General features: G+C 46.1%; 1 protein-coding gene and 1 long non-coding RNA gene across 3 annotated transcripts in view; one reads left to right on the top strand and one right to left on the bottom strand.

Annotated features, from left to right (window-relative positions):
• The window catches only part of LOC143377394 (uncharacterized), a 131,371-nt gene that overhangs the window by 13,721 nt on the left and 98,970 nt on the right, over positions 1-18,680 (top strand). The gene's annotated exons all lie outside the window — the stretch shown is intronic.
• On the bottom strand, positions 9,004-11,079 carry LOC143376875 (nuclear RNA export factor 1). Of its 2 annotated transcripts, none has more exons than XM_076827632.1 (2): positions 10,959-11,079; positions 9,004-10,836 (listed from the first exon to the last, which is right to left on the bottom strand). In XM_076827632.1, the coding sequence occupies exon 2, from the start codon at positions 10,784-10,786 to the stop codon at positions 9,212-9,214; it is 1,575 nt and encodes a 524-aa protein (XP_076683747.1). In that variant the 5' UTR covers positions 10,787-10,836; positions 10,959-11,079; the 3' UTR covers positions 9,004-9,211. The 2 variants fall into 2 exon arrangements, with proteins under 2 accessions (XP_076683747.1, XP_076683746.1); XM_076827631.1 differs by having other exon boundaries at positions 10,943-11,063.

The raw sequence follows: 18,680 nt of genomic DNA on the forward strand, positions 1-18,680 counted from the left end.
CGTAGACGAGCCAGCTAAGCGGGCCCCTTCTAAGGAAACTTGGTTGGGAATTGCTTTAGGGTATTCAGCTATGATGAGGGATTGTTGGGAAACACGTGGTTGTGTTGAGTATTCTATTCTATATGTTCTGAAAATTTTCAAACTACTTGGGCCCACCGTGTGGGCCCAATTTTTAAGGCCCTTCGTTGAACTCAGAACTCGCGGACTCGAGGTGAAAAGCGGGTTCCTCTTTGCAGAAGCGCTCCATCGCTTCCTTGTCTATCAGTTAACGCCCACGTCTATAAATAGCGACATGTCTGGGGACCCGGAGGAGCACGACACTCTTCAGGGACCGTTGAACCGCCGGAGAAAGCGAAGAAGGTCAGAGGTGCGCGGGCGAACCATTTTTCCAAGATGGAATCTCGTTGGATGCAATAAGCGTCTCGGTAATCAATTATTTGAACGGTGCTCGAGCTGCTCGAAAGCAACGAACCGTCGACTGCTCTGTTTCCAACAGAGTAGTTATTATCGAAACCGCCAGGCTGCCGCGATCAATAATTATTGCATAAAGAGACGTCGATTGTGGCTCCAGATAACGTTTCTTTGATTGAGAGCTCCGCGAAGCATCATCGTCGCTGCTTTGCGCAAGGATCGCCGGTTTATAGATTTTATTGTGTCATAAGAAAGGTCGAGGCACTCTTGGGACATTTAGAGACATCGCGAGTTTAGTCCCACCGTGGACTTTAGCTTTAATGTGACTTTAAGTGATTTTTCAAACGTACGCAGCTCGAAGTCGAGTCGACAATGCGCTGCAGATCCGCGCCCGATTGAAAACTATGCATCTTGTTCCTCGAACGAGCCACATCCGCGGAATGTTTCGTCTTACTCAAGCGGATACGAAAAGGTGCTAAACGTATGCGAAAACAGTCGACTTCCGTCAGCTACAGGGTGTAGAAAAGGCATTGGTCAGGGTCTGGATCATTCGAGACGAAGATCCTTCTCACCTCTGCGTGTTCCACGATTCAAGGACAAAAATCTCCAAAAGAATTGTATCGCTGGAAGGAACCGTTCTCTCGTGAAAGATCTTCAATGCTTTGGTCCGTCGAGGCGGGGCGTCCCCCACTCAGCCTCGCCTTACGCCCCGCCTCCATAGCAGCTTCGCGCAACCCGATTGGCCGGAACTTTAACAATCTTTTATGAGAAAACGACTCATTTTAGAGACATAGTTCCTTTTCCACTTTTCACCCTTGCGATCAGTAGAATACTAAGAGGTGGTGAAAAGAATTCTGAGATCTCAGGAACATCCAGCCGAAGCGTTCAGAAATAGAAGTCCTGGATACGGCCTTGCTACGGGCAAGAAACCAGCCGCCCCCCCGGACCCCCTGGTCCTGTTCTCACACGTCTCGAGTGGAGCTAGTGAAAGCGTTGTACACGAAACTCGTGAGGAATCTTCCTCACGAATAGGCGATTTATCGCCGCGTGGGCGAAAGCAATAGGAACTGGAGCGATATCGACATCGTCGCGACGATCCTATGGCTTGCAAAGATGTTGACGTCTGTGATCACGTGGATATTTAGATCTTTTAACTCCGAACATACGTACCTGACTCTTTACAGGCTCACTTTTCGCCCTCGATATATGCTCAGGCCAGTGGATTACACGTGTGCGTTTTTGTTTTAGAAAAATGAATGGTAGGGGGCAGTGCGAATCGACGCCTCGCGTTCCTGACCTACGACCCGTCGATTGCGCAAGCTGCGTGCGGCTGCGTGGCGGTTCCGCGCGAGGGAAAGCTCACGGCATTTGTTCGCAACTATTTTTCCTCGGTTCGTCGCGGCACGTTCCCCTCGACCATTGAGAGGTTTCACTGAACGACGTCATTGACTGCTTCCACTCGCGCCCAGATGGGCGATAAGCTTCCTTATCGCGGCTGTAATGGGCGAAGGAAGGAATTCCGTTTTTCAAGCGTATTTACTTTCCAATTACCTTGGACGGGGAATCGAGAAAGTGAGATCTCATCGAGTCCCATTCGAGAAGGAAAATTCAGGCTTGATATAGATATGGAGGAGGGGAAGTGGCAAGGCTACCCGTTATTTGTTTTTTTTTAAACCCTAAGGATGATGTGGGCGCACGTGCTGAGTGCATGCACGCTGTTCCCTCTTTGAAGATTCTCCTCGCGTGCTGCGGCTTGCTATCTCCCACCTGCATCGCCATTACATTGTCGCAATTACGTTTTCTCTTGAAAAAAAGGGAACGTTTTGTATCCTCTTTACTCGGCTCTCCTTTGAATCCAACGCGGTTTCGCGGCGATTTCTCTGTATCGGTTCCATGTGAGTAGCGATGGGCATAGAATTCTCTTGGATACGAGTCCTCGAACAAGAATCTTCAGACAATCAGATATACCTAATTAGCCTGCAGTTTTTGCTACCATAAATCTGGCCCAAATCTAACTCAGACTCAACGCAGAGCTCTTTGCTTATAAGTCTGCCTATAGACTCGAGGTACTTAAGCTACTTAGGATACTCAATCTGTTCACAAAATTTCCAGCATTTCGAGCCCATCGCTGCATCTGCAGGGGGCCTTAAGTGCAGCGTTGCATGCATGCAAGCCTCGGCCAAAGATGGAACAGCGAACGGTCTCGATAAATGCGCTCGTGCACTCGAGGAGGACGATCCTCCTGGTTGGACTTTGCTATGACGGCAGGGGGGCCTCCTCTCGTCTCCACCACGTGAGAAAGTGAAAGCAAAAGGCGAGTGGCTCGCTGAAGAAGCGTCTTCTCTTAGGCGAACACGATTGGTCTCATCTTGCCTGGGCGATCGTCCTGGAAATCGTTCCTCTCGATGCCTGGTTAGCTCGTTAACGCTGCATCGAGATCGAGAAATCCTCAGCTAGGGCCCCCTCGGGCCCACTAGGTCACCACAGCCAGCGAATCAGGAATTTTAACGAAAAAGTTTCCCTTCCCACATTCGGGAGGTTTTTGGAAGATGATGAGAGATTTGGTTTCAATATAATTAGCTTTGAAGCTTTGGGTCCTATGAACATACATGCCTTCGGTATGTGCACTCCGCGCGGGGCACGCCTATGGGCGTTCAGAGAGTATGATAAATGAATAGTAGTGGATGCTTTCCGCACGGGAAGTGTGCTCAGGTTTTATGTTTTTGGATTCAAAGGGTAAACTGTTTTGCATATTTGATTTTCTTCGAGATATAGATAGTAAATGATCTCAGGAAGTATAGTAGGTTTTGGTACTGTACAAATTGGGCCTCTTCATCGCTGTACCGCGAATAGAATTAACAGAGGCCCCAGGAGGCGCAATGAGACACGAGGTCTTAATTACACCAGCCATGGAGGGGCGCTCCCCTCGTTATTGTGACACAGCGTGGATGCTCTGGGTGCAATTCCGTGCGAAAATAGGAATTATCCGTTCATCGCCTCTCTCTTATGCAATTCAACCTGCGTGCGATGCGTTTCCACAATTTATTGCTCGTCGAATTCCCTGACGGGGTCCACAGACGACGGTTGCGCAACCACTTTTACCTACCATGTGATAAATACTACGATGGATGAGACAGCGACTTTGTGAAACGTTTCATTATTGTTATTAGCAGTTTAGGGCTCATTGGGGTAAACGAAATAAGAAACGAAGCTTTGCAACTGCAAAAATAATTGAATTTGGGGTCCTCTCGATGAGGTTCTTGGAAAAAAGACACTTTTTTCTCAACAGAAAGCCTCCATAAACCTCGCTGTTGCTTAGTACACCTAGATTAATTATTCTTCTAAATTAACTGATCAACTGATACAATTATCATCAATCCCACCAACCTAAGAAAAATCAAATCCAATTCCACTCATCTGAAACTGAAAATCTTACTATTAACCCCAGTTCCCTCCTCCAGCAGAAATCCAGCAGGAAGTGTAGCGTTCTCGACACAAATAATCGCTGGAATCGCTGCTCCACTTGCAGAACAATCGCGTTTTCCCAATATTGTTCGCAGCCAGGGCGATCGATATCGTTTCCAGTGGAAGACCACTGAGCATTCTACTCTTCCTAGCGGAAAATCTACTCCTTTACTTCCGCAGGATTGGGGCTGGGACAGGTTGTTCTGCTGGGACATCTTCTCGATTCCCATTACGAGATGAGTCCTTGCGATGCTGCAGAGGCTCAGAAGTCAGGGGGACTTTCACTCACGGTGTCGTTGGTCGGTGCTCACCGAGCTGACGCACACGTGGTGCCCGAGATTGTGTCGCTCCGCGTGCGTGTAGACGAATGTTGGAGCAAAGTTGCATAAACGCGAGGCTTTTACGCGCTCCTGGAACGTGGAAGCGACGTGGTTATACAAGCAGCCGGTTTCCTCGGCTCTTCTCCGGCTTGCTGGAGGATAGTCGTGGAGGAGGTGACCGTCGAGGTGGCCTGGTGGATTCTTTCAAGCTGGAGGCTGTGGTCTGGGCTGGTAAAACTCTGCTGGGGGTGATAGAGACTTTGGGTTTTCAAACACTTCAAAGTGGAGGGGTTTAAGTTCTTTGGAATCTGATATTCCTTCTCTGAGAGATCTGAACTGTTGACATTCTGGAAGTTGACAGTTTGAAAGAAGAGAGTCCTCCAAAATGGAGTCTCCTGAACTCCTCCACTATTCACCTAGTAACCACTCAAGTCCTTGAACTTGGAATCTGAGATCTCACCTCACGGAGTCTCCTCAACCTCCACAGTCTTCCACTTTTCTGAGCAAACCATATAGTTGAGTTCCAATGCAACCAGTTACCAGCAGAACTCCTTGGTATCTAAACACCTCTGAGGAGGAACCCCTAAACTAAAACATAGAAACATAGAAATAGAAAGTCCTCCGACTTCCCTTAACACGCTCAACAATGCCCATTTTACTGAAGCATTCCCATTCTTCCCCCTGCAAGAACCATCTCAGGATAGAATCGAGGGCAGCAATTGTCTGATCATCATTCGACACACTCGACCTCCCACTGGTGAAAAGGTAGGCCTTCTATGGACGTCGCCTGCCTGGAAAGGACAAAAGTGGTCGATCAAAGGGGAAACAGAGGAGAAAAGTGACCGTGCGAAAGTGGCACGAGCGACAATTGAGACATTGAGACATCCACTCCATAACGAGCCACCTGGCCACGTGAACACGCGTAACCCGTGCCTGAACGATATTCGAAGATGCCTGTGCTCGATAGTACCATCAGAGAAAGTCAATCGTCCTATGGAAATTTCGTACTGGCAGGAAGGAAGGATCCAAGGAGCTCGAAAGCGGGCTGCAACTGTGAGAAAGACGCAGATGGCTGACCTAAATCTTATTGTTAGTTACCAAACCTAGATATAATTGAACTCTAACCACAGGAACCCTTGTCAATCCCCAACATAGAATTTCAATCAGAAGCAAACGTTGAATGAAAAGTTGCTCATCTTATAACTGCGACCTGCTCAGGATCGAGAGGCACTCTTCCTGGATCATTTTAAGATATTCCCCGCTTAATCAACCCCTCCACTTTGATTTTAAGCCAACAAATCGTGGACCCAAGTTTTTGGAAGCTTTTCACAAATTATTACATAGATTCTGATGAAAGGTGATTTTAATGTTGAGGATGGAATAAATTACTAGATCCAAGCACTGGTCTATGAACAGAAAAGCAAGGGGAAACGAAAGGACAGGATTGGCTGAATGCATCCTTGTGCCAGATTCGAGCCAGCAACGACACATTGGTAGCGCGAAGTCGATCTGGCGATTGCGTGTCCGTAGGCCTCGTTCCTGTCGAAAACACGCGTGTTATCGCTTCCTATCGTGTTCACCGTTCTCCCTCGCCAGGAAGAAGGCCTCCACTCTCTCCTCCTCGCGATGGAGACGCTCCTCTGTGAAATAATCGACGAGGATGACTCAGATCCCTGTGCTATCCACGATAAACGAAATCATCGCTATACTTCCATAAATAACGAATGGACTTACTCGAAAATATGAATGGGGCTCTATAATTTGAACATGGGGTCGAAGTTAGAGTTGGGATCGATTAACTTTTCCTCTAACCGAAGATTTGAGTATTAAATCCGATTTAAATTGTTCTTAAATTGGAGAGGGATATTCGTAGCATCTAAGTACTTACAAAGTATGATTGGAGGTCTAATCGAAAGTTGGCAGGAAAACCTGCAGGTGATTAGTTGGAGGATGCACGGTGAATCTGCATGAACACGTCCGTGAGATCGTCAGGGCGCGTGGTAATTAAGATACAGTAAAGTTGCACCATTTCTCTGGTAACGAATGCACGCTTCCTAACTCGCCTCCCTCCCCTCAAATTAAGGATCTCTTTCCAACGAAACTCCTATCGCGCAACATCGGGAACATCCCGCGCTTTCATCGATTTCTCGGTATCAATTACATCTGCGCTCCCATCTTATTTTGTTTTTAATCTTTGGAGGCAAGATTAGGTGTACTTTTACGTCGAACACTCGTTCAGCATGCTATGTGGTAATCTTCCTGGATATATGTACAGAACTTTCTACTGTAAATAATTCTAAATTACTTTAATTTAGATCCCTCGATAGGAGGTAATCGTCTGGTGTGTGATCCAGTTGAGGAGATTGGGAGTTGCTGTGATTAATGTGGATTTCGGTGGAAATTTTATTTTCTTGTGGAACCTGGAGTTTGATTTTAGGGGATTTGAAGGGGAGCGTGAAGTCTGATATTTGGAGGATCCTAAATTCTCATCCTAGGATGGACCCAATCTCTAATTTTAGAGGAATCACAGATCCCAGTCCCAGTATCCTGAAGTCTTTCCCAGAAGTTCTAAAAACACCACCAAAGAAATATAGTAGATGATTCTGTTAAAAATTCTAATTCCAGAAGGATGAAGGTCTACGAAAGGATGATGTGAGATCGTTTTTCCTCCTGGAAAGCTTCTGTTAGGGTCGCTGGAGGTTACTGTATAAATCGTATCTTTCCTGTGCATTGTCTGCGAGGAGACTGGCGACTAATTAGCGAGGGGCCTCTCACTCGTCGCACCTGTCCGTGGACCTCCATAGGAAATCTCTCACGAAAGTTGCGCATACATCAGGGGGGGCCCTCTTCCTCGTCGATTCCCGCACGATTCGCCCCGAATACGTTGCATACGCGTAACCCACATTTACGTAATCCCCTCGAGGTGCGAACGATCCGTGTAAACGTCGTGGATCAGGCCCCTCTCGCGAGTAAGGCCCTCCGAACACATCGACGACCATCTTCAGTCCCAAAGGTCAGCCGAGTTCTCTCAAGCCTCCTCTCAGGGTACACTGTGACCATCCATCCTCCTGAGGCCCCTAACAATACATCAGAAGACTGGATTCATATTAAAGCTTCTTCTGTGGATTATGATGAACTTCCTCGTCTGAAACCTTGCGAGGCCCATTGGGCCCAGCTGGGAAGCAGCATGGTGGAGAGTCGATCGAAGGAAGTCGTAATTGGTCGAGGGTATATCCTGGAGTAATCGTGGGGCCCCGTTAGTTTAGCGGAGGCAAGAGTCTCGTGGGAGGCTGGCATGAGTCCCACAGTAGGCAACAATCATTTTATTATGCCGCTAGGTATGCGTCAGGCCCCGTAATTGTTGGCAAAGCGACCCACCTAACGTACACACGATCGCGTAACGCCGCGAGTTATTGTATCGGGAGAGGGGAGGGATCAGTTTTTTCATGGCATCTTCCTGCCGCGGTTTTGTGACCAGGAAGTAGCCTGGTTGCGCAATGGAAAGTGATGTCGGGTGATGGGACCTCGGGAAACGTGTGGAGAGAATCCCTTGGTAGTTTGGAGTGCCATTGGTATGCTCCTGCTGTTGGATTTCAGGGGAACCTGAGGTGAATTTTGCATAGTAGAGGTCAGAGGAAGGTTTAAAAATGAGTGGCTTCAGTTCTCGGTCTCTTTTGGGACGTCTGATGTGTTTAAATCCTGTATGGGTGTTGCGAGGAATGAAAGTATTATACTTGCAAACATCGTACACACATACACTATGGATACTCTGGAGGTATCTCCTTTTGCTATGACCTTTAGCTTCACTGTACAGTTCAATGGAGAATTCTGTAACCCATAAATCAGTGTAAAGTTCACCTACACTTCCATCTAAGTATTAAAAACCTCGATGTCAATGCTTCCTCCAGAGCATCATCCTTGTAATCTTCCTCTCCTACATGTACTTATTGGCGTGGAGTCGCACAGATTATATTGCATCTAGTGGGCTGCTAGACACGTACTCATTGCAGAGGCGGTTGGGATTGATTTACCGTTTATGGATAATTCCTTTGTGCATACTCTGCCTTGGCCTCTCTACAAGGAGAATTCTCCTCCATGTTTCTCTTCGAAGCAACCCATTACTTCTGAGGAACATGTCGAAGTGGTCAACGAGAGCTTGATAAATGACCATTGCATAATTGGCCTGGGCCGCGTAAACAGCGACGCGATTTGGTAAACGGGGGGCCAGTCCCCCTTCGCCGTGAATGCAATTACTTAATTTCATTCACTTCGTCCTCCGTAATCATGGTGATCCTTGGATGCATAACCTTTCAATAAAGTCAGTGAGCATCCAAGGAGCTTCATCTACCTAAATGCCAAAGCAGTAACATCACGATGTGCTCATTGATCTAAGACAGTGTGGGGCATAGGGTGAGGTGGAAATGCTTCACGGAGGAGAAAAAGTTTGCAGTCTTTCATGCAATCCTGCTCTGCCAAGGGCATTGCATTTTTATTGCAGCTGGAATGCGTTTTCATTCCTTCTCCTTGGGATCTTCCGTACTCATTAAACTTGTTCTGTGATTCGTATGCTAAAAGTAAGCGATTAAAGTTTCCTCTGCCGTACAATTAAAATGCAAATGCTTGATCGTCAGGGGAAGATACTTTTTTAATTGAAGTTTTCTCTTCTGCATTAGCATTGAGGGAAGAATTCAACTTTTGAATGCTCGGTCGTACGGCGGTATAATATTGTGGAGTCATCTGTTGAAAGGCGGTTGAAGTTAAACAGTCTGATAATGCAGGGAACCATAGTAAATGAAGAACTTGAACGTACGAAGAACGTTCTTTATTAGCACATATAAATATTACGAAAGTTGTTTGTCTTTCTATTTTAATATATACAAGTATAGTTGGTGGAAGAAGGTATACCGAGTTTGTCATTTCAGCGAATTTAAGGGGGCCATATTTATAGCACTTCAATATATCCCATACTTCCAGCAACTACATATACAGATAATTAAACGTAGGAAGATATAATACTATCTGAGAAATGCTTCAGCAGGCACGGCAGAAGACTTGTAATCCTTCATGAAATTCGAAATTGCTTTCTTTATGTTCCACTTGGATTCCTCCATGTATGTCTGGCACCACTCACTGTTCAATGTAGTCACATCTAAGAATTTGTTTAACAGTTCCTTTTTTTCTGTCATGCTAAAACACGTCGGCGTGAAATCTTCGTAGATAGTCTTCGCTTGTATACTGCCGGCTGGAATTTCTTCCGCGACCGAGTCCACGTGATACTGATCGTTTAGAATATTGTACTCGTTATCAGCGCCAGCTAGTAAAATGAACGTTCTACTGAACGACAAAACTTGGTTCGCTTTATTAAGAGTCTTGAATAAACCGTGGACTGAAATCGCTAAACACATTCCATCGTCGAACATCAAGTCGTACATAAATGAATTTCTGTCGTGGTAACACCGTGGCAATCTCTTTAAGCCACCCAAAATATTGTCCTGTCCATAAAAAAGATGCTGCCGCTTCTTGTTAACGTCCGTGTTCTTTAACAAGTTTCTGTTCGCGGTAAATTGTGGAAGGTTCTTTTTATGAGCCACGGATGCAGACATACCGAAACTCATAGAATAGAACGCATTCTTATGATACAGTCCTTTCAAAACTGTCCTATCGTTCTGATCGTACAGGTTGAAAAAGTGGGTAACAAATTCGGTAACTAACTCTTCTCTCGCTTGATCGGTAACACACTTACCCTTCGTTAGCGGCACGTCCGAGGTTTTAATATAAACCCCGTCGAGTTGAATCAAATTAGGACAATACTTTATCGCACAGTCTATGTATTGTTTCGGATTGGAGTAGTTCTCACAGAGAGGATTTCCATCTAACCATAGCTTTGATATGCATAAACCTTTCAAAGGTGCGAGCGCCTCCATATTGACTAAGTTATTGTGTCTCACGTCGAGGGATTTTATAGAGGTCAAGCTAGAGCTATCTACGGCGGACAAATTGAGCAGTTCATTTTTCTGCAGATTCAGATGTTCGACAGGAGGGACAGCAGTCTTGGTTAGCTTCAGGAGATGGTTAAAAGTCCTCTGCTGAGATAGGGGGCAATATAACGTGTTAGCTATATCAGGATCCTTGTGAAACTCTTCTAAACATAGGGATTTCTTGATTTGGTCGTATCGCTTGGTCAATGCTGTGAGCAGCAATGGCTGAAAACTGATTTTCAAATCATAGATGGACGCGAATCCCAAAGTTATTACTAGTATCAGTGGATCTCCTTCAGGGTTCTTGATTATCAAGTTAGTTTTGCAGAGTTTATACAAAGCATGGGCACAGGTGCGCGCTAAGAAAAAGGTGTCCTCTCCGCTGGCCTGGTATCTAATAGGTACCAATTCCGCTGGTTCAATAGCATTTAGAATGGCTTTCAACACAGTTTCTCCATTGTACAATGTTCCTTTCATTATTCTAATCTTGTGCCACACGTCGGGCCGACCCATCAACGTTCTTTCCTGGAACATCGAATCACCCATGTTAATCTTTATGGCGATAGAGGAGTCTAGTTGCATGGGAACGATCGGCAAACTTGTTCGCTGCATCTTTGCCACCTTGTAGTCTCCTTACAGTTACCGAACACTTCAACAGCAATCTATAATTAAAAATTCTCGTTGTGTAAAAGAGTTACACGACAGAAGCGATCGTTATTCTTTACATCATTGGGTTAAGTTCCCTCCTGTGCAACAGCTACAACTTACAATCAACAAAAGTTACCTTCTTATAACGACGTTTCTTGTAAATGAGAGGCTCTCTACGAATCAGATTTTATTTGTAACAATATTGTTATTGTCAGGGACAGCTTTCACGTTCCAAACGTACATGAATAAGAGTAAGGAGACTTATCTCTATATTCCAGACAGAAAAAAAGTGGTCACGAAAGATGTTCCATTCAGCGTGTATAGGCGCGAAAGGGTTAAACGTCCTTCAGTTTCTGAAGAAAATCGAGCCAAAGCGCAGCATAGCGTATGCCTGCTGTCTATGTCAAATTCTCATTTTAAACAAGTCACACGTATGCAAGCGCACACACTCCTTTCAGCATTTCAACACATTTCAGAGTAGTTCCTGAGTTGGACGCTGTTCATGAGCAGAGGCCACTAACCTCAGTCTCTAGATTATGTGTCGGTAACATAGTTTGGGTGGTGACACCACAGACGAGGTATAGAATAGACCTATCAAGCAATGTATTTTTGTGTCGCCGGTTTAGGGGGTCCTAGGACCCCCTTGCCATTTTAGTGTCGCATGCAACGTTACCGGTGAAGTCTCAAAACAGATTGTAACGCTACGCGTGATAGGAACTAGAATTAAGCACGAGTAAAACTAGTTTATGTTTTGAGAGTCAATGCCCGCGATTTACAAATGTTTCTGTTAGAGTAGCAATTTAAAAATCGTCTTATGAACATATTTCGTTCAACGGAAAAGAACGGAGGAAGAAAATAAAACGATATCACATTCGTCTTTTAACCTTGCTGTCCTATTCCGGTTTATTTAACGCAAAACAAATTTATTTAACATACAAATTTATATAAACAACAACATTATTTGTGGAAGACATGCTTTCATGATGTAACGTGGAATACCTCGCAAAGGAATTGTAACTTTGTATATTTCAATAAGATGCTGAAGCAGAGAGGACTTTAAAAATTGTGAAAAACTCAACAGTTCCAGTATCTCGCTGAAATATTCCAACTTGCACTTATTCTTCCATCTTAACACTATATTCGTGTTCTGGGGTTCGGTAGGAACAATCGAACAACATTTTAAGTTACATAGTATTGCAAGTTAAAGAAATTCTTATATACGACTAGAATATTTGACAATCGCAGCCATCGGCTCGGTTCTCACCGATTACCAGGTCTCACCGCGAGGAGGTTGCTGCGCTTGGAGACCCGTAGAGAGATAGATGGAATCAAAGTTCCATCGATCTCCCTGTACATGAAGTCTACTAAACCAAAGAGATGGATGGAAACAAAGTTCCATCGATCCCTTCGGTTTAGATATAGAATCTAGGGAACTGCCAAGCAATCACTCGATTAAAAGAAATTCAGGAAAGAAGGAAAGGCGAAGGGTAAGCGTGAAACGAGTATTGGACGGCGCAGTTCCTACCACCCTGCTGTCCAAGTCGAAAGGGAAAAGCGCTCGGCGCCTCCCAGACGATTCCTGTTGCTCCGATGCGACTCGTCAGGAGCAAACACTTGACCTGACTCAAGCCGTCTAACACGGAGATTGGGTAATCGAACCGGGTGACTTACGCAGGCAGTGTACCAAAAGGTGCACCCCCTACGCCCGAAACTTTTCCCTTTGGACAAGAACACCAAGGGATGAAACCGATCCACCCATACCGATTCCATGCTCAGTCACTTGCTTCCGCAAACGGAAGCAGCGGTAACCTCCTCATCCCAGATGAGGAGCCAATAAACGAACAACAAAGTTAACGATTTAGTGACTGCTTGGCAATTTTACATGGGACCTTAAATACTTCATACTATAATAAATTAGCCTAGGCTTCCTTAGATGTCTTCTTTCACTGTCACTTTGCACGATCCCTTTTCACTATCACTCCATTCCCCGAGTAACGGTGAACCTGAAAAGCTGAAACAATCAACTACTATATGTTAGTAACGGTGTGGTCGGCCTGGAAAGAAATTAAGGAAAAGCTTATTGAGTTGGAGACGATCGAGATAATTTCGACCAACAGCAGAGCACGCACGAGCATGCAAAACCACCGCAGAGATAAGTACTTGAAGGAAAGAGCAGAGAATGTAGACCCATCGATGAGATGCATGACCGAGTGACAGAAGTCACACAAAACCATCGGAGAAGTCGACGAGATGAAATAAATCATGGAAAACCACCGAAGAAATCCACGAAACAGAATAAATCATTTAAACCCATCGAAGAAATGCATTAAATAAAAGAAACGCATCGAAGTAATACATCGAATAAAGTAAATCATATAAATCCATCGGAAAAATGCATGAAATAGGAAAGATCATGCAAACCCACCGAAGAAATACACGAAATAGAAAGACTCGTGCAAGAATCCTCAAAGGAATGCATGAAATAGGACAGATAATGAAAAACAATCGAAGAAATCAGTTAGAAATGGAGAGAAAGCTGTTTTGGCCTTGACAGAACAATACAATTTTAAATGACTCAACGAACCTTAAAATTTCATCGGCACCATCCGAGTATGCTTACCCGGGCCAGAGGGACGAGGGGTCAGAGGAAGAACCAGGGTTGAAACACTGACCAGGTCCCCAGGAAGTCCAAGAAGTCCAAGAAGTCCAGTAGGTCCAGGTGGCTCGGCAGCTCCGGGGGGAGGGGGAGGAAGAACCAGGTCCCCAGGAAGTCCAGTGGATCCAGGTGGCTCGGCAGCTCCAGGGGGGAGGGGGAGGGGGAGGAAGAACCAGGGTCGAACCCCTGACCAGGTCCCCAGCAAGTTCAGCAGCTCCGGGGGGAGGGGGAGGAAGAACCAGGTCCCCAGGAAGTCCAGTGCATCGAGGTGGCTCGGCAGCTCCATGGGGGAGGGGGAGGAAGAACCAGGTCCCCAGGAAGTCCAGTGGATCCAGGTGGCTCGGCAGCTCCAGGGTTCGCGGAGGTCCTTTAAGTCCGGAGGACCGACGACGACTGAGTACACGAAGATCTGTGAGCTCCTTATGTAGACTTCGAGGAATGATGTCTCCCGATCAAAACAAGGTCGACGGTTAGTTACAATTGCGAAATCCAGCGAATTCTTCGGCAAAAATGGATTTTCGGCTAAAATATCCATTCCAGTGGCTATTGCTGTGACAAATAATGTTAACAACATTTACACTAACCGCCCAGTATAAATTATTATTAACTATAATCGATAGAACTCGAGATATCGAGCAATTTGTAACATTTGTTCACATCACTAACACGTAGAGGCACGGTACTCTATGAAACACTTTTTGGCAGGCACAGGCACTGACTCTACAATCGCAAATCATTTTCTGTTTTTAAACATCCTTCAGTTTCTGAAAAAGTCTTCTAAGTAACGGGTATATTTGAATGGAATCCTGTTAAATTAAAAGGCCTCCCACATGGTCCAGTAATCGATGAAATTGAGAAATCACGAGATAATATGCACTATGCCATGCACACACTTGACTGAACCGATGAATTTCTCAGGGCTAGACAAACTTTTAAGACACTCGTGCATCATGCAACTTTCTGCGAGACTTTTAAAATTAGATTTTACTGTAAATTTCAGTGTTGGCGGTAAACTAATATTAGGGGCAAACAGAATCCAATTATTATTACTTCACTGGAATGATTAAACAGTGCATTAGAACCTTGTGGGAATATCAGTAACAGCGTGAATTTTTAATACTTTTTTGAAAGGGTTCGCAAGGGTACGCAAAATGGATTTTCGGAGAGAAATCCGCGTGAGTCGTTGACCAACCGAGCCAAAGCCTACCCTCTTATGTCAAACTCTCTCTCTAAACAAGTCACACGTATACAAGTACGCACACACCTTTCAGCATTTCAACACATTTCAGAGTAGTTGCTGAGTTGGACGCTGTTCATGAACAGAGGTCGCTAAATTCAGTCCTGAAATTATGGGTCGGTAACACAGATTGGGTGGCGACACGAAGTCCCATAAGGTGATGGGTCTATTCTATACCTCGTCTGTGACACGAGTAACAATGAACAGCATGGAAATGGGTGGGATGCGGGTTCGAGACCGGTGATTTCATGTATCGACAGCGCAGCTTGTGTGCGCCTCGAGCATCCTCTTCCGCGTTGTGCGCGGTCGGAAAAGGAAAAATCTGCCTCGGTCGAGCGATCTGCTAGTTATATACCAGCCGTGGCGATTTTTCACGGGAAAACACACTCGACCAGCTGCTCGGTAATGGCCGGGACACCATATGCGGTGACCCCGTGGATACGAGATACGTCCTGCCACGTTAAGTGTGCGATTTAGACGCCAGAGGCTTCTGAAAAATGCTAATGGAAGGCGCGGAGCTCCTTGGCTCTTTAACAGTATGTATAAACTGTACGCGTACATTGAGACGCATGACATAATACAGTCGCAGATAGTAGAGGGTACTATAATAACAAGCATGCATGGCCATGTACCCCTGTAAAAAGAATCGAAGGTGTCCGAAATTTAAATTTAGGGGCCATCGGGGTTGAAAATTCATTGGGGGTGGTTTAATTGAATTTGATGGGTCCCGCTATTTGAGAAGAAAGAAATATGGACACGTTCCTAGGTTCCGTTTTCCTCCCTTTCCGCGGCAGGAATTCACCGCTGCCTCGCTGTGTTTCCCGCGCTTCGTACGTGTATTATAGCAATTCAATAATAAATTGTAGAACGCTCGGTCGTCGCATTATGCGCCGGTAATCACAGTAATAAGCAGTTCTAAAAGTAACGTAAGTACGTTGTAGGTAGTAACGAGTGAGAGCCGTAATCTCGTGGATGCGCCTATCTTGGTACTCTCGAGGCATCGTAGGGCGCACCAGAGGGAGTGAGACCGCACTAGCGAGCAGAGTGTCTGAGGAAGTAGAGTGATCGCGATGAGAAAAGGCGCGGGTACGTGGATGGAAGGGAGAGCGAACTATCCGTGGATAACGGGGAGAGAAAGGGACAGTGGGAGAAGAGCCCATGGGCGTCATCTCCGTGGCGCGATCTGGAATCGGCATAATTTACAACTCTCGCAGGAAATTGAGCCGCGTCGAGTTGATGCAAAAGTCGACGAGCACGAGTCGCGATCATAGGTTCCTACCTTTCCTTCCGGCAGTAGATCACGCCCGATTGATGAATTTCTGCCTGCTAGATAAGGGGGGAGGGAATAATCGCGTCTTCCTTCAGTTTCTTCCTCAGCTAGGGAAAGAAACATTCCACGGAAGAAGAGTCCCCTTCCAAATTGCCATTTGGGGTACCAACCCGCCATCGTCTCAATTGCAGTCTCAGAATTCAGAATTCAGAGGGTTGAAATTAAAAAATTTCGCTGGCAAACCCGTATTACATTACGAGCTCTCTGTAGTTTGTTTTATTGAAGATCGAAAGTAGAGAATTGGCTGTACCTCGAGATCGATACCAGAATCAGATTGGGCGGGAGAAAAATTGAATTGGGCGCGGGGAAATTGAATCGAGAGGATCGCTGGAGTTGCGCACCTCCCTCTTTGGGATTACGATCGATAAAGAAGAGCGGCGTACGTACGCCTATGGGGCTGGTGCAGCGTGTTTTGTACGTACCCGTTAAGCCAACATCTAATTCGATAACTGGCGGAAATAATAACGTTGGGTTCTGCTGCGTTCGCCGGGGCGCAATCATTCGTTTCTGGTACCGGGTGTCCCACATCGAGATATCGACGTCGCTTTCCCGCGCAACTGCTATTACCGATTCGAATTTGCGCGCCATTTGCAGTGGAGTTTCCACGTGCGAAAAATTCTTTGAAAAGGTCAAATTCGCGGTTAATTCTTGTTGATATACCTACTATAAATTACAAATGTTCAATGAATTTCCATAGTTCCCATAAGAATTCAAGGAAGTTTATCATGCATTGCAATTATGATTACATTCTGCTTACATAAACTTTAGTTGCATTTCTTCATGATAAATCATACAAACTACTCCACTACCTCATTCAAAGTACAAAATCCCTTGCCCACTTTGAGAATACTGTTCTTTGAAACAGAGGGAAATTTCACCTACTTCTAAGCAGCATAAACCGAGAAATAGGCAAGGCTCCATACTCTTCCTCAATATCTTCCAGCCAATACCCACAAAACCACCCAGTGTAAGAAGGGAAGCTTAAAGCCTCCAGTCTCCCTAAAATTTGCTCCCCTAGTAGTGGAGGGCCATCAGGCCCAGGATAAGCGTAAGCCCAGGGACAGGCGGGGGTGTTCATCCGCGGTTCCAGGGAATCAGATAAAATTTTCGGGGCCGCAGTGGAACGGGCGCACGGTAGCAATTTATAACGAGCCACTCTGGCTACCTCGGTAGCAGATGACATTTATTAAAAGTTTCGGCCCGCACCGCGACGGGCATCGATCTTCTTCCACTTACCCTTGGTCCTGGCCGTGTCGTTGATCGCGACGGGCCGAGGCCCCGCTTGTTGCCCGTCCACGAGAAATACCGAACAGTTTAATAAGCAAGTGGTAGCCGTGATAGCGCGATACAAGATACACCAGCCGCCATCCATCACGATGAACTCTCTCGCCAGTCGTCATTATGCTCCACGAATATTCTCAACCGAGATAGCCCCTCCCCAATGTCCTTGAACTTCTCATCTTCATGGTTGCACTTACCCTTACGAGCACATCAGACTTTGAAAAGCACAACAGACTGTCTCCATTGCAAAGCTAAAGAATCCACGTATAGATCCTCCAAATCATTGATAGAGTAGGTGGGACTTGTAGCACTCGAGGTTGTGGGTCATAAGGCTCCGATGCGACTTGGAACTTGGAGTGCCTAAGGGTAGTAGGTAGTAGAACCCAGTAATCCTTAGGATATTGAGCATTCGAAGGTTGTAGACTCTAAGGCCCCATCAGCAATTGGGCCCTACAGCGCGCAAAGAGTGGTAGATAATAAGAATTCAATATGATTTGAGACTTAGGCCATGCAAATGTGATACCTACTAGGGTTTTGGATCCAGAACACTCAAAGCTGGTAGACGTAAGGCCCAAATGAAGCGCGTTGCCTCGATGTAAAGAATTGACAATGTTTCACGGGGGAACAGGTTCACATAGATGCTCGGCGCCTCGGGAAAGGCGGTTCCTCATCTTCGTGGAGGCGTTGCGCGCGAAAGTTCCATTAAAGCCTGCACGTTGGGTCCTCTAGCTATCGAAGGGGGGGACTGGATGGGGGGCGACGATGTTAAAAGCTCAGAGAGCTGGCGCGGATCGACCCGTCATCCCTGGCGTTCGCGTGCAAAAAATACGTTAATTCCCGCGGAACTTGCATGACCGTGCGAATAAATAAAACGCGCGCGTGATGGCGGTGGAGGGGCGAGGAAGGGGGGGGGAGGGGGGGCGGTGGGACCCGTCGCGGCGTATTTTATATTTTATCCGGTTCGAATGATTGATTGCGCGCCAGCCCTCTGCCTGGACGCGCGCGCGATAGGATCTCGCGGAATGTGCCCGACTGTACTTGTCGTTTCACGCATTGTTTATTATTGTCCGATGCCTTTTATCGTGATCGTCGTTCGAACGAGCCACGACGACGATTCCGCGAGAAAAAAGGGGGTTATCGAGGCGCACGACGCGTTTCCTTGTCGAGAGAGCCTATGCTCTTCTCGTTTTCAAACGATTTCCTCCACAGCGGGCCCCGTTTCTTCCCTTTCCTCGGGTAGCACGACGACACGAATTCAATGCTACGTAGGATACTAGGATGTGTGTATAGGGTGTCTCGAAATTAAGGGTGAAATTGTGAGATAGGTGATGTTGTAGAATCTGATGGTATTCAA

This window comes from Andrena cerasifolii, chromosome 15, assembly GCF_050908995.1.
Source record: "Andrena cerasifolii isolate SP2316 chromosome 15, iyAndCera1_principal, whole genome shotgun sequence".
Taxonomy (NCBI): domain Eukaryota; kingdom Metazoa; phylum Arthropoda; class Insecta; order Hymenoptera; family Andrenidae; genus Andrena; species Andrena cerasifolii.